Source organism: Heptranchias perlo, chromosome 7 (genome assembly GCF_035084215.1).
Source record: "Heptranchias perlo isolate sHepPer1 chromosome 7, sHepPer1.hap1, whole genome shotgun sequence".
Taxonomy (NCBI): domain Eukaryota; kingdom Metazoa; phylum Chordata; class Chondrichthyes; order Hexanchiformes; family Hexanchidae; genus Heptranchias; species Heptranchias perlo.
This window is the reverse complement of record NC_090331.1, coordinates 8,644,918-8,669,460: the sequence shown is the minus strand read 5'-3', so window position 1 is coordinate 8,669,460 and position 24,543 is coordinate 8,644,918. Positions and strand designations below refer to the sequence as shown.

Genomic DNA, 24,543 nt, shown 5'->3' with positions numbered 1-24,543 from the left:
TAAGGAAGGATATACTTGCCTTGGAGGCAGTGCAACAAAGGTTCACTAGATTGATTCCTGGGATGAGAGGGTTGTCCTATGAGGAGAGATTGAGAAGAGTGGTCCTATATTCTCTGGAGTTTAGAAGAATGAGAAGTGATCTCATTGAAATGTATAAAATTCTTAGAGGGCTTGACAGGGTAGATGTGGAGAGGCTGTTTTCCCTAGCTGGAGAGTCTAGAACTAGGGGGCATAGTCTCAAGGGGTGGGCGATTTAGGACTGAGACGAGGAGGAATTTCTTCACTCAGAGGGTTGTGGATCTTTGGAATTCTCTGCCCCAGAGGGTTGTGGATGCTCAGTCGTTGAGTATATTCAAGACTGAGATAGATAGATTTTTGGACTCTAAGGGAATCAAGGGATAGGGGGATCGGGCGGGAAAGTGGAGTTGAGGTAGAAGATCAGCCATGATCTTATTGAATGGCGGAGCAGGCTCGAGGGGTCGTATGACCTACTCCTGCTCCGATTTCTTATATTCTTATGTTATCTATATCCATCTCACACTTATCTATACCCAGCACAGGACACAGGAAGAGAAGGGAAAAGAGGAGTAATATCTTCCTCGGCCTGCCTTCCCTCACCTGATGGTGGCTGATGCAGGCTGGCATTGGTGGAGTCTTGGCTGCCGCTGGCCTACCCAGTTTGAAAGAACTTACATTTATATAGTGCCTTTCATGACCTCAGGATTTCCCAAAGTGCTTCACAGCCAATGAAGTACTTTTGCAATGTAATCACTGTTGTAGCAGCCAATTTGCGCACAGCAAGCTCCCAAAAAACAGCAATGTGATAACGGCCAGATAATATTTTTTTTTTGTTAGCGATGTTGGCTGAGGACACCAAGAAGAACTCCCCTGTTCTTCTTCAAAATAGTGCCGTGGGATCTTTTACGTCCACCCAAGAGGGCAGACGGGGCCTCGGTTTAACGTCTCATCCGAAAGACCGCCACCCCCCCCCACCACCGTCTCCAATATTCTTGTAACTAATAAACGAAAGAAAATGAAAAGAAACGCACACATGGTTTATTTTCAGGCCCCTATGATTTCTCTCCCGAGAGTGTTCCAGGAGTTTAATCTTTAACTTTGGGAGGGTTGGATGCCCTGTTCTCCCACTTTCTCGCCACAACTTCAGCGGAGAAATCAACGGCAACCCTGGGGACATGAGGCAAACGGCCATTCGTAGCTGTTTACGCCGTTTTACCAGGGAGTTGCACCGAGCTTCCTCGGCAAGAGATCGGGGAAAACGCCCGCCAACATTCCATGGGCATAAATGTATCTCGTCCACTTGCCTGCTGCCTTAGGGGTTATAATGAGTGAAGTGTTCAGGTGTATTTGGATGAAAGTATTCAATATTTATCTCTCAGCCAACATCACTAAAAACAGATGATCTGGTCATTTATCACACTGCTGTTTGTGGGATCTTGCTGTGCGCAAATTGGCTGCCGCGTTTCCTACATTACAACAGTGACTGCACTTCAAAAGTACTTGATTGGCCGTAAAGCGCTTTGGGACGTCCTGAGGTGGTGAATAAATTCAAGTTCTTTCTTTATATGGAGTTGGAGAGATGGGAGGGCAGTTACCAGGCTGGTTTGACTGCTGTATGAAGGATTCTGACCATGGGAGAAATTATCAGCTATGATAGTTAGAAGCCTGGCGCAATAAATATTGAATTGCTGTAAACTCCTTTACCTGATTTGACTGAGCAGTGGATATGAGCCTTGGACTCGTAATAGACCCAGTCAAATCCTGCTTCCACTGCCAGGCGAGCCAGCATTCCGTACTTGGAGCGATCGCGGTCTGAGGTGGTGATATCCACAGCTCGTCCCTCGTAGTGCAAGGATTCCACAGAGTGGTGCCCATCCTCATCCCAGCCTTCCGTCACTCTCAGTCTCACTCCCGGCCACTGGTTCATGACGGAGATGGCCAGAGCGTTCAGCTTATCTTTACAGCGCTGGAAAAGGAAGAAAGGAAGTTATTGGGTGGGGCCCACTGTCCAACACTTCCCCCCACCCCCCCATTCTATGAAGGCTGCTCATTGGGGAGTTGGTCATTGTTTCGGGGTCAGAATGAGCTCATCATAGACATATACACGTCTCAGTGACATCATCATGGGCATATACACATCACAGTGACATCATCATGGTCCTATACACATCACAGTGACATCATCATGGACATATACATGTCACAGAGATATCATCTCAGACATATACACATCAAAGTGGCATCATCTCAGACATATACACGTCACAGTGACATCATCTCAGACATATACACGTCACAGTGACATCATCATGGACATATACACATCATACTGACATCATCAGAGACATGCAGCATGCGTCACAGTGACATCATCCGAGACACGCAGCACACATTACAGTGACATCATCAAGAGACATGCAGCATACATCACAGTGACATCATCTGAGACAGGCAACACATGTCACAGTGACATCATCAGGGACCCACAGCACATCACAGTCACATCATCGGGAACACGCAGCACATCACAGTGACATCATCAGGGATACGTGGCACATCACAGTGACATCATCAGGGAACACGCAGCACATCACAGTGACATCATCAGGGATACGCGGCACATCACAGTGACATCATCAGAGACACATAGCACATCACAGTGACATCATCTAAGGCACACAGCACGTCACAGTGATATCATCAGAGACATGCAACATGTCACAGTGATGTCATCAGAGACACGCAACACGTCACAGTGATGTCATCAGAGACACGCGGCACGTCACAGTGACAAGTTCAGGGACACACAGCACGTAACGGTGACCTCATCAGAGACACATAACAAACGCCACAGTGACATCATCAGAGACACATACCACATCACAGTGACATCATCAGAGACACGCAGCACATCACAATGACATCATCAGGGACACGCAGCACATCACAGTGACATTATCAGTGACACACAGCACACGTCACAGTGACATCATCAGATACACACAGCACACGTCACAGTGACATGCAGGGTCTGTTATTCTCCATAATATACACAGGGCCTGCTAGTCCCTATATTATACACAGGGGCTGCTATTCCTTATAATATACACAGGGGCTGCAGTTCCTATTAGATATACAGGCCTAGGAATTCATTGAAGCCACACCCGTTTTACTGGATTAAGCATCCAATATTCTACACAGCATGTGCACTGCCCGCCATATTGGTAAAAGCTTCAGTGTAGGTGTCCAGGACCTGCGCCTGAAACAGGCGATAGGCCTTTTGCATGTGGAAATAGTGGGCCTCACACCTTCCTGAAATTCTGCAGCCCTTAATGAAGCTGGCGCCAGATCTGCTGTGTTTAGAATAACCATGTCCTTAAAGGGAAGGAATTCCATAGCTTGGGGCCTAGGCTGCTGAAGGCATGGCTACCAATACTGGGGTAAAGGGAGTGAGGTCTGCACAAAGGTTAGAGTCAAAGGAACAGAGTTTGGGATGGTTGAAGGTTACTGGGAATGCCAGCTTAGAATTTGTGCTCAAGTCTCTGGAGTGTAGACTTGAACCCACAACCGTCTGACCGAGGCCAGAGTGATACCGCACTGAACCACTCAGTCCCCGCAATGTTTAACGGAAGGAAATTGCGGCTCATCCAAGACGGGACGTGCACCGGAGACACTCAGTGTCTCGGGGCTGAATCGTGAAGAATGGTGTTTGGACATGGCAGTCGCCAGGAGGGGTGGCAGGTGATTCACACCTACGCAAGTGGTAATCACTCCAGTGATGGGATTTTCCAGATGCGGTCACATTATACCTAGAGAGCTGCGATTAAACAAAGCAGGAAAGGAGCTCTTCAGTTGTCGTAATCATCGATAGCGTGCCTTGGGACCCACCTGCCAAATGGTGCATTTAATTGAGCAGTAATGAACAATTCCCAGATATGAGTGCATACCTTTTGAGTTTACCATTGCTAATAGGTTACCAGAGCAGTTACATTTTGAACAGCAAATATGTGTTCATGGATCTCAGCGCTGCACTTAGCCAATTAGACCCATCCCACCTGAATACCGACAATCTAATTCATATTATTTTCTGCAAAGATTGCTCTGATAGCTCTTGTTCTCACAGATTAGCAGATCAAAAAAAAGGGGCCGCAGAGCATAAGAGCTTGGCCCGCAGGTCATATTTGAAGTCAGCTGCTCCGGGGAGCCAGCTGATGGCTGTTACGCTAAGATTTGATAGCTGTGTTTACGCTGGTAGTGCTGTACATTGGGTGTGGAAGTCCTGGTACAATTGCAGTCCAGTTTGGCTGTTTTGCCTCAAGGAGTTCGCCAAGTCGCTGAGTCATCCCATGTCAACGGCAATTTAACAAGTGGAGCTAAAGCAATGCCCCCGAAACGAAGGCACTTTACACATTGAAACAATCCAGTCCAGAATCATAGAATCATAGAAATTTACGGCACAGAAGGAGGCCATCGTGTGTGTGCCAGCTGATAAAGAGCTACCCAGCCTAATCCCACTTTCCAGCTCTTGGTCCGTAGCCCTGTAGGTTACGGCACTTCAAGTGCACATCCAAGTACTTATTAAATGTGATGAGGGTTTCTGCCTCTACCACCCTTTCAGGCAGTGAGTTCCAGACCCCCATCACCCTCTGGGTGAAAATATTTTTCCTCAGCTCCCCTCTAATCCTTCTACCAATTACTTTAAATCTATTCCCCCTGGTTATTGACCCCTCTGCTAAGTGAATTAGGTCCTTCCTATCCACTCTATCTGGGCCCCTCATAATTTTATACACCTCAATTAAATCTCCCCTCAGCCTCCTCTGTTCCAAAGTAAACAACCCCAGCCTCTCCAATCTTTCCACATAGCTAAAATTCTCCAGTCCTGGCAACATCCTCGTAAATCTCCTCTGTACCCTCTCTAGTGCAATCACATCTTTCCTGTAATGTGGTGACCAGAACTGTACGCAGTACTCAAGCTGTGGCCTAACCAATGTTTTATACAGTTCCAGCATAACCTCCTTGCTCTTATATTGTATGCCTCGGCTAATAAAGGAAAGTATCCCGTATGCCTTCTTAACCACCTTATCTACCTCTCCTGCTACCTTCAGGAATCCAGACATGCACTCCAAGGTCCCTCTCTTCCTCTACACCTCTCAGTATCCTCCCATTTATTGTATATTCCCTTGCCTTGTTTGCCCTCCCCACTTCTCTGGATTGAATTCCATTTGCCACTGTTCTGCCCACCTGACCAATCCATTGATATCTTCCTCACTATCTACCACACAGACAATTTTTGTATCATCTGCAAACTTCTTAATCATGCCCCCTACATTTAAGTCTAAATCATTGATATATACCACCAAAAGGCAATCCAAGGAAAACTAAATACACTGAAGGATTGGAGGTTGAGCGATAATAAACGGAAGGATTACAGATGAAAATGTGAACATAATTAAGGATGGAAAGAACGACTCACATTTATATAGTGCCTTTTATGACCTCAGGACGTCTCAAAGTGCTTTACAGCCAATTATGTACTTTTTGAAGTGTAGTCACTGTTGTAATGTAGGAAATGCAACAGCTAATTTGCACATAGCGAGCTCCCACAAAAAGCAATGAGATAATGACCAGATAATCGGCTTTAATGATACTGGTTGACTGATAAACATTAGGCACGACATCGTGGAGAACTCCCCTACTCTTGTTTGAAATAGTGCCATAAAATCTTTTACAACTACCTGAGAGGGCCTCAGTCTCATCCGAAAGACGGCATCTCCAACAGTGCAGCACTCCCTCAGTATTGCACTGGGAATGTCAGCCCACATCTTGTGCTCGAGTCACAGGAGTGCGACTATGAACCCACAACCTTCTAACTTCAGAGGTGAGAGTGCAGCTCACTGAGCCACAGCTGACATGTAGGGATAGACACATGCAAGGATCAGAGATGGAGAGATAGATAAATGCCAGGAAGTATTTCTTTTCACAGAGGTCGCTTGAGTTGGTTAAGATCGTGCTGTTGCCTCTGGAGGGCAGTGGATCAGGATTAAATAGTGAATGTGGGAGGATTAGTAGCTAGCCTGAGGTTTTGCTTAGTGACCTTGCTCATTGAGTCCAGCCAATGATAGGCGTAGATTCTATGTAGTCTGTGGATGGAGCGGACTTGATGGGCAGAATGGCCATCTCCCGTTCCATGTTTTATATATGTTAATAAAATGGACCAGAGTGCACAAAAGAATGCAGTCACTCACAAGCGCACACCTAGAAGTGATAGGATGAACAGCGCCCTTGGTTTTTCACTGCCCTTATCTTGATAATGTGATAATGAAGTTGGATAAGGAATTAAAACATTGACAATAACTTTGTAGACTTTCCTCAACTTGGCAAGCTCCCTTGAACACCTGTGTCTGCTATCACTTAAATTCCGCATAGCACAGATATAATAGGCATTGTAAAAAAGTTCCTTGACATAATGTGTTTCTACAAAACTTTAACCAATATGGACTGAGACACTGACACCTTTTTAAAGTCATTAGCCTCGTGCTTACTACTTGAAACCTGAATCATCTCGCTCCAGTTTTATTATTACTGCCTTGTTGTTTTATATATGATGTGGAGATGCCGGTGATGGACTGGGGTTGACAATTGTAAACAATTTTACAACACCAAGTTATAGTCCAGCAATTTTATTTTAAATTCACAAGCTTTCGGAGATTTTCTCCTTCCTCAGGCAAATGTTTTGCCTGAGGAAAAAACATTTGCCTGAGGAAGGAGAAAATCTCCGAAAGCTTGTGAATTTAAAATAAAATTGCTGGACTATAACTTGGTGTTGTAAAATTGTTTACAATAGTTTTATATATGATCACACCTCGGTCAGCCAACCCCTCTTTATTATAGATCTGCCTGCGACGCCTCAGAGGGTGAGTTCCTGCACAGAAGGGAGGAAAGATGGAACTGGCCAACTCACCTGGGAAAGGTATTGTGAGGGGCCGGGAGGAGGGAGGGTGTCAAACCACTTTGAAGTTTAACAATAATGGCTGTCAGTCTATATTGTGTGAAAGAAATCAATGGGGGAATGTGCAAGAACAACCATTATGGTGGGTAGCTTTCTCTCGACCTTCCCTACTGCAATAATAACTTGCATTTATATAACGCCTTTAATGTAGTAAGAAGTCCCAAGGTGCTTCACAGCAGTGATTATCAAACAAAATTTGACACCGAGCCACATAAAGAGATATTAGGACAGGTGACCAAAAGCTTGGTCAAAGAGGTTTTAAGGAGTGTCTTAAAGGAGGAGAGAGAGGTGGAGAGGCAGAAAGGTTTAGGGAAGGAATTCCAGAGATTAGGGCCGAGGCAGCTGAAAACACGGCCGCCAATGGTGGAGCGATGGAAATCGGGGATGTGCAAGAGGCCAGAATTGGAGGAGCGCAGAGATCTCGGAGGGTTGTAGGGCTGGAGGAGGTTATAGAATTACGTGTAACTCAGTGCATTACAAAACACGGGAAAGAACTTGTGTCTCACCACTCCCTGGCACCCCTTAGCCTCACCTTTAAGCAGAACCACCTCTCTAACCTCCAATTTCTCCTTCCCTCTTTCCATCACAACCTTTCTTGTCCCTCTCTGTTTTCTCAGGATTATTATGGTCACTGCCTTGAACTTTTCTCTATTGTTCATCCTAAACTTTTAAAATATATATATCTATATATATAGAGAGAGAGAGAAAGAGAGAGAGAGAGAGAGCAAGAATTGGGAGAACTCCCTGTTCTTCTTCTATATGCTCACCTGAACAAGTAGATAACAAGGCAATTCAGAGGAGCGTTATCAAACAAAATTTGACACCGAGCCATATAAGGAGGTATTAGGACAGGTGATCAAAAGCTTGGTCAAAGAGGTAGGTTTTAAGGAGGGTCTTAAAGGAAGAGAGAGAGTTGGAGAGGCGGAGAGGTTTAGCAGGAGTGTTCCTTTACTCCTGCAATCTATAGAGTTTTAAAACACAAGCAGTGGAAACACGGTCTCCTGATTTATAACCTCTCACTCTCACCGACACCATCTTTCTTGCCCTACTCTTTTCCATCATGGTGATGACCTGCACTATGGACCTTAACTCTTCACAGAGCTTTCTCAATTTTAAAAAAACACCTGCGCTTTCCACACTCTCATTCTTTGGCCTCAACTGATAGACGTTATCTTCTATGATCTGTGGCCACTGGTATCTGGAGTAAGATCGGCTGAGTGAAGCATTGAATGTACTATGCCATCTGCTATCTGATGGCTATTACCAGCAAGTCAAAGCAATATATGGCTCCCAACCCAGCAACCCCAAAGAACATTTAATGATTTTTTTTGTTACCAAGGGATTTTAGCACTTGTAGGAGGGAGAGGAGGAATGAACTACATTCCTATTCCAAACACTAGATGCCAATACCAGTCCTCCCTGCTCATGTATGCCACATCCCGCTGCAGTGTAACTCCCTCAACCCCAATAATGTGTCTTACTATTAGCCTCAGAGTGGCACCCCCTTCTCGCACCAGTGTGACATTTTTCCAACTTCCCGAACCAGGAACGCTGTATCATCACTCAATGAGACTGCGAGTTAGTGTCAAGTTATGAGCAGTTTTGTACTCTTGCACATTGTCCCCTAGCAACTGGTTTGAGACTGCCCAAACTCATTTCATATAGGTCCCTTGAGGCCAACATACAGATCAGACCATTCTGCCATCAGTCTGGGCTGGATTTAAACAAAAATGCCTCTTCCTGCAGTTACCAGGTTTCGTGACTTAGTTACTATGACGATAGCTAAAAAAAAAATCAGTGACTCGAAGCAGCTTAATAAAAAGAAAGAGCTTGCATTTATATAGTGCCTTTCACGACCTCAGGATGTCCCAAAGCGCTTCACAGCCAATGAAGTACTTTTTGAAGTGCAGTCACTATTGTAATGTAGGGGAACACGGCAGACAATTTGCACACAGCAAGATCCCACAAACAGCAATGTGATAATGACCAGATAATGTTTTTTCAGTAATGTTGGTTGAGGGATAAATATTGGCCAGGTCACCGGGGAGAACCCCCCTACAGGACATAACAGGGCATCTCCTGTGGCCACGTTTAACCCATCCTTGTGTCCTTGGAATGAGGTGAGACCTTGGGCGTGCGGCTAACTGGGAACTGAAAATCTCGCACTCAGCGTTTGCCCAATGCTGACAGCTCCGCATCCAACAATACCCTCAAGTCTCCCTCTCCACCACCGCCTTGCACTTAAATACATACGCAATGTTACAGAAGCCAAAGGAAGCTGGCCAGGATTTAAAAAGCCCATTACCGCTTGCAACATCCACTGCAAGACTTGCCCTGATCTGTAATTTGCTGTCCTTATAAAATATGCATAATGTTATAAATATTTGATTTGAAAAGTACAAAATGTTTTCTGCCCGATGACTTCATGTTGCATTTCTGGAACAGGACGAGTTCCAGAGGACGAGAGTCACTCGTCAACCTAGAAATTTGTGGGCGCAACATTAGCAGGAATACTCAACATGTCCAAGTGACATTCTTTTGCTTCCTGTTCTAACGAAGGTATTGCTCCATTAACACAGCGGACGAAGCAATGTCGCACATATGCATTAGGTGTTAATTTTGTACATGGTTTAGTTTTAGGCTCAGCTGTACCTACGGCCACGTTGCCCGGGTAACAGATCATGGGCTTGCCGGCCCGGAGCTGCTCCCGCTTCGTCAACGTTACTACACCGCGAGCGCAGCAGAATACCCCATTTTACCGCCTAAACTGGTCTCCCCCACCACCCCCCACCAACTTCCGGCATCTAGTGCTTGGAATAGGAATGTAGTTCATTCCTCCTCTCCCCCCGCTACAAGTACTAAAATCCCTTGGTAACAAAATTTCATTAAATATTCCTTGGGGTTGCTGGGTTGGGAGCCATATATTGCATTTGACTTGCTAGTAAAAGCCATCAGATAGCAAATGGCATTGTACGTTCAATGCTTCACTCAGCCGATCTTATTCCAGATACCAGTGGCCACGGATCACTGAAGACGACGTCTTATCATTTGGGAAGAGATGTAAAATGGTCTGCCTACTGGCCATCGCCTCTCTCACACTATGGTGCAAAGTCGAGATCTGTCTCACTATCTCTTAGATTCGGTGCACCGGGTACCGTGAGTGGGTAACAGAGAATAGCAAGTATGCAGCACACGATTTTCCGCCTATCAAAATCAAAGGACAGAAAATCAGGTGCAGCCCACTCTTCCAATTTTCCGATACGCGATCGTGACGGGTGAAACTAGAGATGGGCAATAAATGTAGCCCTGCCAGCGTCCCCCGCAACCCGAGAACAAATAAGAAAACACATCACCATAGCCAAGGACTTGGAGCATTCGGTCTTATGTGTCTTCTCTCTCTATCACTTACATACCGTGTCTAGGGTTGCCAACTCTGATCGAATGTATTCCTGGAGGTTTCATCACATGACGTCCTGCCTCTAACTGCCCCGCCTCCCCACACTCCCGCCATTGGTCGCCCAACATGTCCATCCTCGTGGCGCACCGCCTTCCCACGGCCAATTGGAAAGCAAACAGACTCTTCGTCACCCGACTAGATGATTCTTGACTGTCAGTCAAACAGCCCTTTCTCCCATCTCCAATAATAAACAGAAATGTTGAAAGAAAATGAAAAAAACCACAATTTTTAAAAAATTCCCCGATGATTTTTCTCCCGGGTTTTGCTCGCAGTGCTGTCCTGGAGATTAATCTTCAGTTCCTGGAGACTCCAGGGCAATCCTGGAGGGGTTGGCAACCTTAACTGTGTCTCTCTCTATCGATCTGGGTTTTTTTTGCACACCCTCCCCTCTTCTCTGTCCGTAAATAAACAGTCCTCTAGAAAATAATATTTCTGTCAAAACTCCCTTATCAAAAGCTCCAAAGTTCATGCTGTGTCTTGTTTTTGAAGTTTTCGCATGAAAATCTCGTCATTACTGTTCCTTTCCCATTGTTCCTCAGGCTTCCCAACATTATGTGCAGGGACCAGTACTGATGCATGTCGGGAGCTTTCCCGGTGCTCAGACTGCAGCATGCTGGGAATTGTAGGCACTGGTGCTTGCTGGGAGAAGTGTTGACTCTTCAGCTTGTCACAGTGACAGATCCAGGAAGGCTAAGATCTCAAGCCTCAGAATCTCAGAGAGGCATCGGCTTCCGATGAGAAACAATAAACGCTTTTTAAAGAGAGGTTGATATCGTATATTAAAAAAAAGTTTACCTGGTTCATTGCTGTTTGTGGGACCTTGCTCTGCGCAAATTGGCTGCCGCGTTTCCTACCTTACAACGGTGACTACACTTCAAAAGTACTTCAAGTACTTCAGACGTATGGGAACAACACCACCTGCACGTTCCCCTCCAAGTCACACACCATCCTGGCTTGGAAATATATCGCCGTTCCCTCATCGTCGCTGGGTCAAAATCCTGGAACTCCCTTCCTAACAGCACTGTGGGAGAACCTTCACCACACGGACTGCAGCGGTTCAAGAAGGCGGCTCACCACCACCTTCTCAAGGGCAATTAGGGATGGGCAATAAATGCTGGCCTCGCCAGTGACGCCCACATCCCACGAATGAATAAAAGAAAATTGGCTGTAAAGAGCTTTGGGACGTCCAGAGGTCGTGAAAGGTGCTATATAAATGCATGACTTTCTATTCTTTCTTAATTCTTTTCTTGTAAATGTTGTATTTTTTATGTCTAAATTATATTACAACCATTTTTCTTCCAGTAGCACTCTTAGCAACATTGGACAGCAGGATCAATAGGTGTGCCTGTTAGTCCTTCGTGTCACAACATTGCTAAGACATTAATAACGGCCGATATCTATTTCCCTTATTTGCATATAGGAACATAGGAACAGGAGTAGGCCATTCAGCCCCTCGTGCCTGCTCCGCCATTTGATAAGATCATGGCTGATCTGTGATCTAACTCCATATACCTGCTTTTAGCCCATATCCCTTAATACCTTTGGTTGCCAAAAAGCTATCTATCTCAGATTTAAATTTTGCAATTGAGCTAGTATCAATTGCCGTTTGCGGAAGAGAGTTCCAAACTTCTACCACCCTTTGTGTGTAGAAATGTTTTCTAATCTCATTCCTATAAACAACTTGGAAATATATCACCGTTCCTTCATCGTCACTGGGTCAAAATCCTGGAACTCCCTTCCTAACAGCACTGTGGGAGAACCTTCACCACACGGACTGCCGCGCTTCAAGAAGGCGGCTCACCACCACCTTCTCAAGGGCAATTAGGGATGGGCAATAAATGCCGGCCTCGCCAGCGACGCCCACATCCCATAAACAAATAAAAAAAATATTATTATGATACATTATTGTGTCAGCCATGGCTCAGTGGGTAGCACTCTCGCCTCTGAGTCAGGAACGAGCTGCCAGAGGCAGTAGTAGAGGCGGGTACAATTTTGTCTTTTAAAAAGCATTTGGACAGTTACATGGGTAAGATGGGTATAGAGGGATATGGGCCAAGTGCAGGAAATTGGGACTAGCTTAGTGGTATAAACTGGGCGACATGGACATGTTGGGCCGAAGGGCCTGTTTCCATGTTGTAACTTCTATGATTCTATGATTCTATGATTGTGAGTTCAAGCCCCAGACTTGAGCCATATAATCCTGGCTGACATTCAAGTGCAGTACTGAAGTGCCGTCTTTCAGAGTGAGACATTAAACTGAGGCCCCGTCTGCCCTCTCAGGTGGATGTAAAAAATCCCCAGAGCACTATTTCAAAGAAGATCTGGGAAGGTGTCCTGGGCCAATATTTTTCCCTCAACCAACGTCACTAAAAAACAGATTATCTGGTTGTTATCAGAAGTTTCACGATGAATGGGATATTCAGTTTGCTGCTGTGAAATGTGATGAGAAGTCACTTTGCCTTTTGTGCACAAAGTCGTTTGTTTGCTGAGAATAAGGTGGATAATTTGAAGAAAGATTTCAAACATTCGCATGCTGAATTTGACAGAAAATTCCCAATCGGTTGGCACAAAAAAAAGTGCATGAAATTTCTCGACCGAAATCAACACTCAATCAGCAGGAGAAAAAAAACGGTCTGAAACAATTTCCCTCATCTTTGAAACTTGTAATTTTGTCCAGTTACATAACTGCTTGGATTCCAGTATGGAAAAAGGGACCGTTTTCTGATGGGGAGCTGGTGAAAGAGATTATGGTGATGGGTGTGGATACTTCTATTGGAGAACTATGAGCTGAAAATCAGAAACGATATAGTATCGAATTTACAGCACAGAAACAGGCCATTCGGCCCAATTAGTCTATGCCGGATTTTGTGCTCCACACGAGCCTCCTCCCACTCTACTCCATCACACCCTATCAGCATATCCTTCTATTAATTTCTCCCTCGTGGACTTATCTAGCTTCCCCTTAAATGCATCTACGCTATCCTGGAGAAAAATCGAGAGCTGCAATCGAGTCGTCAGAAAGTTTGTTGTCATTTGCTGGATCTGTCTGGTGGCATCGAATCGCGGCTGAAAGCTGAGCTGAAAGGCTCTCTTGTATTTTCACTTGCACTGGAACGAGTCCTGCAACATTCGCGGCAATGCCCAGTTAGCGCTCTGGGTACGATTTGTTAAGCGAGGCCTTGAGCTGAGGGGACGAGCTGTTGGCGTTTACGGGACTGAAAGGCCACACACGTGAGGTTCTGACATTTTGGCTGCCGCCAAACTTGCCGTCGACAGGGCTGGTGCTGAACCGGGACGATCCGGTCTCGGTCACCGAAACTCTGGCTTCCTTACACTGCTGAAAAGACGTCCGAGTGAGATCGGGAGCACACCTCAATCGCTTGATCTCCCCTCACGGTGTAATTTGCCAAGACGGTCTTTGCGTCGTACGTTTGAAACTGTTGTAAACATCGTCAATTTTATCCGATCCAATGCGCTGAACCGTCGGCAGTCTGTCGAGCTGATGCAACGGGAACGATGACCCTTGTTCACAAGTCATGGACTTAGCGAAGTGGCCCTGGCTGAGCCGGCGGAACAGGCTCGAGGGGCTGAATGTCCCACTCCTGTGTTCCTAGGTTGGGAAAGGTTTGCCAAACTGCTGCAACCGACCAGAGACTTTCTTGATGCAGAAATGCAAACTGGACCATTTTTTTTTCGCCAATCGAGAGCAAAGTTTGGAAGTGCGACTTGTCCTGGCTCGCTGATATCGACAGTCACCTGAATTAACTGAATGTGACACTTCGGGGAAAAGGGAAGTTGGCTTGCGACCTCATTCGCTACGTGACGGAATTTCAGGCCAAGCTGGAACTGTTCATTCGGCAAATAGGAACATAGGACTAGCAGTAGGCCATTCAGCCCCTCGAGCCTATTCCGCCAGTCAATTAAATCATGGCTGATCTGTATCTCAACTCCATTTACCTGCCTTGGTTCTGTAACCCCTAATACCCTTACCCAACATAAATCTATCGATCTCAGTTTTGAAATTATCAATTGACTCCCCGCCTCAACAGCTTTTTGGGGGGGAGAGTTCCAGATTTCCACATCCTGAACAGTCTTGCTCTAATTTTAAGGTTACGCCCCCTTGTTCTGGACTCTCCCACCAGAGGAAATAGTTTCTCTCTATCTACCCGATTGAATCCTTTAATCATCTTAAACACCTCAATTAGATCACCCCTTAATCTTCTATACTCGAGGGAATACAAGCCTAGTCTATGCAACCTGTCCTCATAATTTAATCCTTTTAGCCCCGGTATCATTCTGGTGAATCTCCACTGCACCCCCTCCAAGGCCAATATATCCGTCCTGAGGTGCAATGCCCAGGTCTGAATGCAGTCCCCAGACGGAGTCTGACCAGACCTTTAGATGGAAGAGCAAGACTTAACTCATGCCCCAAATTTATAGCGATATGTGGTTGAGCCTGATTTTGAGAGCGGTTACAATGCCGCCTGGCTTTGAAACTTGCTGGAAACATTCAAGAAGAGATTTGCCGGTCTTGTATGGTTTCAGTCCGGCCTTTCAGTTCATTCCACTTTAACATCGGGGGGAACTCACGGAAACTAGTTGGACCTGCTCCGTGCGGACAGACGTGGACTGGGGATGGATCCGCTGACGCTGCAAAGCCGAAACCGACTCTGTGCTGAGAATGGGGCAAAAAGCCCTGATTGAGGACCTAGATCCAGTCTCGAGAAGTTGCTGTCGAAAAGCTGCGTTTCATGTTCGGCCCAACTTGGTCGCGCGAGTCAGCATCCCTCAGCAATCCCTCCGATGAGATCAAAGTCCTGCTCGCGACAGCGGGACAAAAATCCAGAAGCTGCACCGAGATGTTTGGTGTCTGATAAACACATGGCCAGAATTCCAAACTTTGGTGAAAGAGAAAGACTGCAAAGTGTGGCACTGAATGGTGGTCGGTGTTTGTTAAGTAAATATACACGTGTGAAGTACATTTACCTGGATTGTGTGTGAGGCATTTTCTACCAAAATTAGTGCAAGTGGCTAAAATGGTGTCACTGTAGCCACGCCTGTGGCTAGTCAGCGATTTCTAATGGATAACACTGAAGTAGACTTTGCTCGCTGACCCACATTGGCTCTCGGTCCGGCAATGCCTCGATTTTAAAATTATCATCCTTGTGTTCAAATCCCCCCCATGGCCTCGCCCCCTCCCTATCTCTGTAACCTCCTCCAGCCCTACAACCCTCCTAGATCTGTGCACTCCTCCAATTCTGGCCTTTTGCCCATCCTCGATTTCCATCGCTCCATCATTGGCGGCCGTGCCTTCAGCCGCCTAGGCCCTAAGTTTTGGAATTCCCTCCCTAAATCTCTCTCCTCCTTTCAGTCGCTCCTTAAAACCTACCTCTTTGACCAAGCTTTTGATCATCTGTCCTAATATCTCCTTATGTGGCTTGGTGTCAAATTTTGTCCGATTACACTCCTGTGAAGTGCTTTGGGATGTTATACTACGTTAAAGGTGCTGTATAAATGCAAGTTGTTGTTATTTTTTGCAGACACGACCCTCAAAGACTTGTCCTTGTGATCTCCTTAGTCTCTGCCTTTAAAGGAGCTCTAATTGCAAGGTTATGTCCCCTTGTTACATGCAAAATGTTCTGTCTTTACAGGTCTGACTGGCCTACTGTATGTTTCCAGCATTTTCTGTTCTTATTTCAAGTTTCCAGCATTTGCAAGTTTTTCTTGCTCTCTCTTTTTAATCTCCTGTATTACCCCATGCAGCTGCGAAACTATAAAAATTACATACATTTAGAAAGGGCCCACATGCAGGGGAATAACTACTGAAAAGCTCATGAGAACGAGAGATTCAATATTCTGAGAAAAAAGGTGAGCTCGTTCTCAGCTTTAATACATCGGTGCGCTAGACAAGTTCAGAACACAACTTCCTCCAGTGTTACCTTCCTGCTCTTCCTGTCTCCTTATCCCTTTATTTTATCACCTGCCAGTGCCCTTCCTTCTCCACCCAGCAGACAGGATGCTTTGGTACTGAAGGAATGGCACACAACATTTTGGCCGTCAATGGCACTCCGAAATGAAACGGCCTGATTTCTGAAGCCTTACTGCATCAGACACCCACTGTGGTTCAGTGGTAGCACTCTTGTCTCTGAGTATATTAAAGGTTGTGGGTTTAAGTCTCACTCCAGGAGTTGTAAACTATAATCCAGTACAATATTGAGGGAGTGCTGTGTTGTCTTTCAGAGGAGATGTTAAACCAAGGCCTCAGATCCTATGGCACTATCTTGAAGAAGAGCAAGGATATTCTCCCTGGTGTCCTGGCTAATATTTATCCCTCAATCACTAAAACAGATTATCTGGTCATTTATCCCATTGCTGTTTGTAGGACCTTGCTGTGTGCAAATCGGCTGCCGTGTTTCCTACATTACAACAGTGACCACACTTCAAAAGTACTTATATTGGCTGTAAAGCGCTTTGGGAAGTTGTGAAAGGCGCTATATAAATGCAAGTTCTTTCTTTTCTCTTGCCAGCTGCAAAGGAGCCTTCACTGAATACTCAACCTGCAGGGCCAGATTCCCTCCCTTGTAGCTATGGTGATCACGAATATCCAGCCTCCAACAAGCCTAGACTAGGAATAGGTGCACCAGTTAAAGTAAACGCAGAGAGTATAGAGATTGAGGGTCCTGGTTTTGAGGATCATTTCCTTCGGGCCACTTATGAGAATATAAAATGCTGACCTCGCCATGGAAATCTTTAAGATGGGTCTGTAATTGTCCCACATGGGATTGTTGTCAACGTTTTTTTTTATTCGTTCATGGGATGTGGGCGTCGCTGGCAAGGTCAGCATTTATTGCCCATCCCTAATTGCCCTTGAGAAGGTGGTGGTGAGCCGCCTTCTTGAACCGCTGCAGTCCGTGTGGTGAAGGTTCTCCCACAGTGCTGTTAGGAAGGGAGTTCCAGGATTTTGACCCAGCGACGATGAAGGAATGGCGATATATTTCCAAGTCGGGATGGTGTGTGACTTGGAGGGGAACGTGCAGGTGGTGTTGTTCCCATGTGCCTGCTGCCCTTGTCCTTCTAGGTGGTAGAGGTCGCGGGTTTGGGAGGTGCTGTCAAAGAAGCCTTGGTGAGTTGCTGCAGTGCATCTTGTGGATGGTACACACTGCAGCCACAGTGCGCCGGTGGTGAAGGGAGTGAATGTTTAGGGTGGTGGTTGGGGTGCCAATCAAGCGGGCTGCTTTGTCCTGGATGGTGTCGAGCTTCTTGAGTGTTGTTGGAGCTGCACTCATCCAGGCAAGTGGACAGTATTCCATCACACTCCTGACTTGTGCCTTGTAGATGGTGGAAAGGCTTTGGTGAGTCAGGAGGCGAGTCACTTGCCACAGAATACCCAGCCTCTGACCTGCTCTTGTAGCCACAGTATTTATGTGGCTGGTCCAGTTAAGTTTCTGGTCAATGGTGACCCCCAGGATGTTGATAGTGGGGGATTCAGCGATGGTAATGCCGTTGAATGTCATGGGGAGGTGGTTAAACTCTCTCTTGTTGGAGATGGTAATTGCCTGGCACTTGTCTGACATGAATGTTACTTGCCACTTATCAGCCCAAGCTTGGATGTTGTCCAGGTCTTGCTGCATGCGGGCACGGACTGCTTCATTGTCTGAGGGTTTGCGAATGGAACTGAACACTGTGCAGTCATCAGCGAACATCCCCATTTCTGACCTTAAGATGGAGGGAAGGTCATTCATGAAGCAGCTGAAGATGGTTGGGCCGAGGACACTGCCCTGAGGAACTCCTGCAACAATGTCCCGGGGCGGAGATGATTGGCCTCCAACAACTAGAGTTTTCCCTCTGATTCCCATTGACTTCAATCTTTATGTCAGCCATTTATTTATTGAATCTCCCCCAACAAAGACCAACCACACTTGACTGACAGTCATAGTATCATATTAGGTCCAGCACAGAAGGTGGCCATTCGTCCCATTGTGTCTGTGCCAGCTCTTTGAAAGAGCTATACAATTAGTCTCATTCTCCTGCTTTTTCCCCTAGCCCTGTAAATTTTTTCCCTTCAAGTATTAATCTAATTCCCTTTTGAAAGCTATTATTGAATCTGCTTCCACCATTCTTTCGGGCGGTGCATTCCAGATCACAACAACTCGCCGCGTGAAAAAATGTTTCCTCAGGTTGCCTCTGGTTCTTTTGCCGATCACCTTAAATCTGTGTCCTCTGGTTATCGACCCTTCTACCACTGGAAACAGTTTTTCCTTATTTACTCTGTCAAAACTGTTCATGATTTTGAACACCTCTATCAAATCTCCCTCTATTCTAAGGAGAACAACCCCATCTTCTTCAGTTTCTCCACATAACTGAAGTCTCTCATTCTTGGTACCAGGCTAGTAAATCTCTTCTGCACCCTCTCTAAGACCTTGACATCCTTCCTAAAGTGTGGTGGCCAGAATACTCTAACTGAGGCCTAACCAGGCCTAACTGTGTACAGTTTTGGTCTCCTTATCTAAGGAAGGATATACTTGCCTTAGAGGGGATGCAACGAAGGTTCACTAGAAGGTTCGTGGCATGAGAGGGTTGTCCTATGAGGAGAGGTTGAGTAGAATGGGCCTATACCCTCTGGAGTTTAGAAGAATGAGAGGTGATCTCATTGGAACAGGTAAGATTCTGAGGGGGCTTGACAGGGTAGATGCTGAGAGGTTGTTTCCCTTGGCTGGAGAGTCTAGAACTAGGAGGCATAGTCTCAGGATAACGGGTTTGTCATTTGAGATGAGGAGGAATTTTTTCACTTAGATGGTTGTGAATCTTTGGAATTCTCTACCCAGAGGGTCCTGATGAATTGAGTGACTCAGTCAGTTCTTGACGTGATGGTTGGTTTGAGTTTCCCATCTGCAAATCCTCCCCTTCTAATTCCCTGCTCAGTTGAATATGTTCAAGGCTGAGATCGATAGATTTTTGGACTCTGGGGGAATCAAGGGATACGGGGATCAGGCGGGAAAGTGGAGTTGAGGTCAGCCATGATCTTATTGAATGTTGGAGCAGGCTCGAGGAGCCGTATGGCCTACTCCTGCTCCTATTTCTTATGTTCTTTGTAAAGGTTGAGATTGGAATGCGGAACTTTCTGTTCGAGTGTCTGGTTCTCTATAGACCACAGCTATGCATACTCCACAGCCCTGTTCAGAAACACTTGCCTTTCTCTTCCAATCTTACACAGGCAACCATCTGCCCCAAGACCTAAGACAGCTTCCCGCCCTGAGACCTGTCCCAATGCCACTATGATCTACCTGAGAGAGACAGAGAGGTGGGGCAAAGGTGATTTTCATGCCGAATCTCCTTCCTTCCTCACAGGAAGATACTCAATATCCAGTTGGCACCTTCTCGTCCTCTTGGAAATGTCAGCCAGAGATTGTCATGTAGGGAATCACACACAAAGGCATCCCTGTATCCTGACTGCGTTCAAACCAAGATTGATCAAATCATCTTCTGCTCACTGTCCCCTTGATCTCGAAGCTCTGGGGCTCCACCACCTCTTCTCTTCCTCCTCCTACCAGCCTTTTTTAAAGTCAAGCTTAGTGTCAGCTAAATACGACTCCTCGATTTATCTCACTCTTTCTACTCCTCTTTTCAACCCTGGTCTTATAACGCTGGGGCCCAAGTACAACAGCAAGAACTTGCACGTACAGAGTGCATTTAATGTAGTAGAACGTCCCAGGGCGCTTCATCTGAAGGGGAGGGGGGTGGAATTCGGACACTGAAGGGGGACTTGGAGCGACTGAATGCATGGTGGAAGAGGTCGGTTTTGAGAAAGGTTTTGAAGGTGACGAGAGATGTGGTAAGGCAGAGTGGTTTAGGGAGAGGATTCTCGGGGTGTCAGCTTCCCTTCCCTGAAGGAGATCAGTGAACCAGTTGGGCTGTTACAATTCAGAAACGTTCAGAAGAATGAGAGGTGATCTTATCGAAACGTATAAAATTATTAGAGAGCTTGACAGGGTAGATGCTGAGAGGCTGTTTCCCCTGGCTGGAGAGTCATAGTCTCAAGATAAGGGGTCGGACATTTAGGACCGAGATGAGGAAACATTTCTTCATTCAGAGGGCTGTGAATCCTTGGAATTCTCCACCCCAGAGGGCCGTGGATCATAGAATCATAGAAATTTACGGCAAACAAGGAGGCCATTTGGCCCATCGTGTCTGTGCCGGCCGAAAAAGAACTACCATGACTAATCCCACTTTCCAGCACTTGGTGCTGAGCCTTGTAGGTTACGGCACTTCAAGTGCATATCCAAGTACTTTTTAAATGAGTCGAGGGTTTCTGCCTCTACCACCCTTTCAGGCAGTGAGTTCCAAACCCCCACCACCCTCTGGATGAAAATATTTCTCCTCAGCTCCCCCCTAATCCTTCTTAGTCATTGAGTATATTCAAGACTGAGATTGATAGATTCTTGGACTCTAAGGGAATCAAGGGATATGGGGATCGGCCAGGAAAGTGGAGCTGAGGTTGAAGATCAGCCATGATCTGATTGAATGGCGGAGCAGGCTCGAGGGGCAGTATGGCCTACTCCTGCTCCTATTTCTTATGTTCTTGGTTATTTCTCTGGTGCCAGCTCACATAGTACCAGATTCACTGGATTTCATAATATTCCATGGTGAGCTTTGAACCACAACCTCTGGGTTACTAGTCCAGCTGGGCCTCTCCCCACCCTCCCTCCCTCCCCTATAGTGCCATTTCCCTCTCCGAACTAAAATATTCATTTGGGAACTTGGGATGCAGAGATGCCCATTTCAGACTCAACCTGCCCGTTGGTTTATTAATAAACGTGTGAAGAGTTTGAAAGGAGAAACCTTATCTCAGGTGGACTTTAATCAAAGAGTTTCTGCTTGAAACTCTGTACGACAGCCCATAGCCAATGAGAGCAGTGAGTACTCACTCCACATCTCAGCAGCATGGAATATTTTTTTTAATCCTCCCAATTGTATCCCTCCCTCTTCCCTCCACCCAGGGTTTCTAACCCTCCAGGATTGTCCTGGAGTCTCCAAGAATTAAAGATTAATCTTCAAGACACCGCTGCGAGCAAAACCTGGGAGAAAAATCATCGGGGCATTAAAAAAAAATTGTGCTTTCTTTTCCCATTTTCGTTAAACACTTCTACAAATTAATTATAACATTATACCAAAAGATGTGATTGCACCAGAGAGGGTACAGAGAAGATTTACGAGGATGTTTCCAGGGACTGGAGAATTTTAGCTATGTGGAAAGATTGGATAGGTTGGGGTTGTTTTCTTTGGAACAGAGGAGGCGAGGGGAGATTTAATTGAGGTGTATAAAATTACGAGGAGCCTGGATATAGTGGATAGGAAGGACCTATTTCCCTTAGCAGAGGGGCCAGTGATTGTTAGAAGGATTAGAGGGGAGCTGAGGATAAGTTTTTTCACCCAGAGGGTGGTGGTGGTCTGGAACTCACTGCCTGAAAGGGCGGTAGAGGCAGAAACCCTCAACTCATTTAAAAAGTTCTTGGACGTGCACTTGAAGTGCCTCAACCAATAAGGCTACGGACCAAGTGTTGGAAGGTGGGATTAAGCTGGATAGCTCTTTTTCGGCCGGCACAGACACAATGGGCCGAATGGCCTCCTTCTGTGCCCTGTGCCGTAACTTTCTATGATTCTATGATTTTCTAATATTGGAGATGGGAGAAAAGGCTATTTGACCAGGCAGGGCAATTGGAGGCGGGAGGTCATGTGATGAAATCTCTAGGAATACGTCCAACTAGAGTTGGCAATCTTAGATGACACATGGTCAGACTTCTCGTGGTTATATGAAAACACGATTAGATGTCACATGGCCATATCTCATGTGGTCAGAATGTCGTGTGATCTAATCTCCAGGAATGCCTCCAACACCTTCATGCGGCAACTAGGGATGGGTAATAGATACAACCTTGTCAGTGCCAAAAAAACACTACATACAACTGATTTATTTGTACTTCTTTCAATTTAGTACACTGTATTCGCTGCTCACGATGCGGTCTCCTCTACAATGGGGAGACCAAATGCAGATTGGGTGATCGCTTTGCCGAACACCTCCGCTCAGTCCGCAAGCGTGACCCTGAGCTCCCGGTCACTTGCCATTTTAATTCCCCTTCCCACTCCTACTCTGACCTCTCTGTCCTCGTCCTCTTACATTGTTCCAATGAAGCTCAATGGAAGCTCGAGGAACAGCACCTCATATTTCGATTAGGCACTTTACAACCTTCCGGACTCAACATTGATTTCAATAACCTCAGACCATAATCACTGCTCTTACTTTCTCAGACAGCAGGTGTTGGTAATGGTTCTGCTGTTGCCATTTACAGCTCCTCTAGACCCATCTTTTGTTTCGTTGCTTGTCCCATTACCACCCTCCTGGCCTTGCACCATCATCCCCTTTGTCATTTAATCACTCCTGCCCTCCACCCTATCACAGACCTTCCCATTTTGTTCCTTCCTCCTCTCCCGTCCCCTCCCCTTTCCCTTGTTCTGTAAAAATCTTCACCTCTTCCTGCTCTGACGAGAGGTCATCGACTTAAGACGTTAACTCCGTTTCTCTCTCTCCACAGATGCTGCCTGGCCTGCCGAGGATTTCCAGCGCTTTCTGTTTTTATTACATTACAATTGTGGACAGCTACAAAGATGCTGCCGTGGCCATGAAAGGGTTAACAAGGTTGTAAGCCCATCCCCCCCCCTCCCCCTGCCCCCGATCATCACAATAAAACTCTTTCTGATTAGGAGTGTAAAGAATTCCTTGATGGTGTTGATGATAGCGATGCAATTTACAGCTGGCCTTTGATGTCGGGGCTGGCACTAACCCAGTTAAGGGAGAGACTGATAAGGCCTGAGCACGGCTAATTCGCCACTTGTACTTTAGCCAGGTCTGACGTGGAGCGCATTCCGACCACGTTAATTGAGGAACAAAATCCAATTAAGGTCAAAGCTTCTCATCCAAGCTCTTTCAAGGTGAGCAATGGACGGCCTATGCTACTGAAGCTTGTGTGTACTCTTCCAGCGCATGTACTCGGAACATAGGAACACAAGGAGGCCATTCAGCCCCTCAGGCCTGCTCCACCTTTCAATTAGATCATGGATGATCTGTGACCTCGGTCCGTATCCCTTGATACCCTTACCCAACAAAAATCTATCGCTCTCAGCCTTGAGAGGCTCCAACTGTTCCCCAGCATCCACCGCCTTTTAGGGGCAGAGAATTTCAGATTTCCACCACCCTTTGTGCGAAAAAGTGCTTCCTGATTTCGCTCCTGAATGGCCCAGCTCTAATTTTAAGATTATGTCCCCTCGTTCTTGATTTCCCCCACCAGAGGAAATTGTTTCTCTGTATCTACCCTATTGAATCCCTTTGTCATTTTAAACACCTTGATCAGATCACCCCTCAATCTTCTATAGTCAAGGGAATACAAGCCAAGTCTATGCAACCTGTCCTCATAATTTAGCCCTCTAATCCCCGGTATCATTCTGGTGAATCTGCGCTGCACCCCCTCCAAGGCCAATATGAGGTGCGATGTCCAGAACTGAATGCATGTACTGTAATGCGATGTGTGTACTTGTGCCAGGCAAATACTACTGCAAGTATACTCTATCTACCACCTACCGTACACACAAAAAATATATGATCCAAGTGCCAATTTCCATATATAAAATCTTACAATAAATATGCTTAATGCCTTAAATACAGGATTGTATTTTCCAACTGGGGCAGTTCCCCTACGAATGTTTAACATATTCATACGCACAAGTAGGATTCACTTGCCAATGTCAAAAAAAAGCACACAGAGGAATTTAGTATGAGCCATTCATAACCGGGCCAACACCAGGCAGAAAATAGACTCAATAGATAGAAAATAGCTCTAAAACTACCAGCAGATCCAGAGAAATGACAGTTTGCCTGGGCTGGACAGTTTGCCAAGTTTATAACAACAACAACTTGCATTTATACGGCACCTTTGACGTAGTAAAACGCCCCAAGGCGCTTCACAGGAGTGATTATCGTACAAAAACTTGACACTGAGCCACATAA

At 46.0% G+C, this 24,543-nt stretch overlaps 1 protein-coding gene across 1 annotated transcript in view; it reads right to left on the bottom strand.

Annotated features, from left to right (window-relative positions):
* Positions 1-24,543, bottom strand: part of LOC137323504 (indian hedgehog protein-like) — a 54,229-nt gene that overhangs the window by 9,720 nt on the left and 19,966 nt on the right. Inside the window, exon 2 of the mRNA XM_067987031.1 lies at positions 1,723-1,984. Coding sequence (XP_067843132.1) covers positions 1,723-1,984 — 262 coding nt within the window. The remainder of the gene's footprint in view (positions 1-1,722; positions 1,985-24,543) is intronic.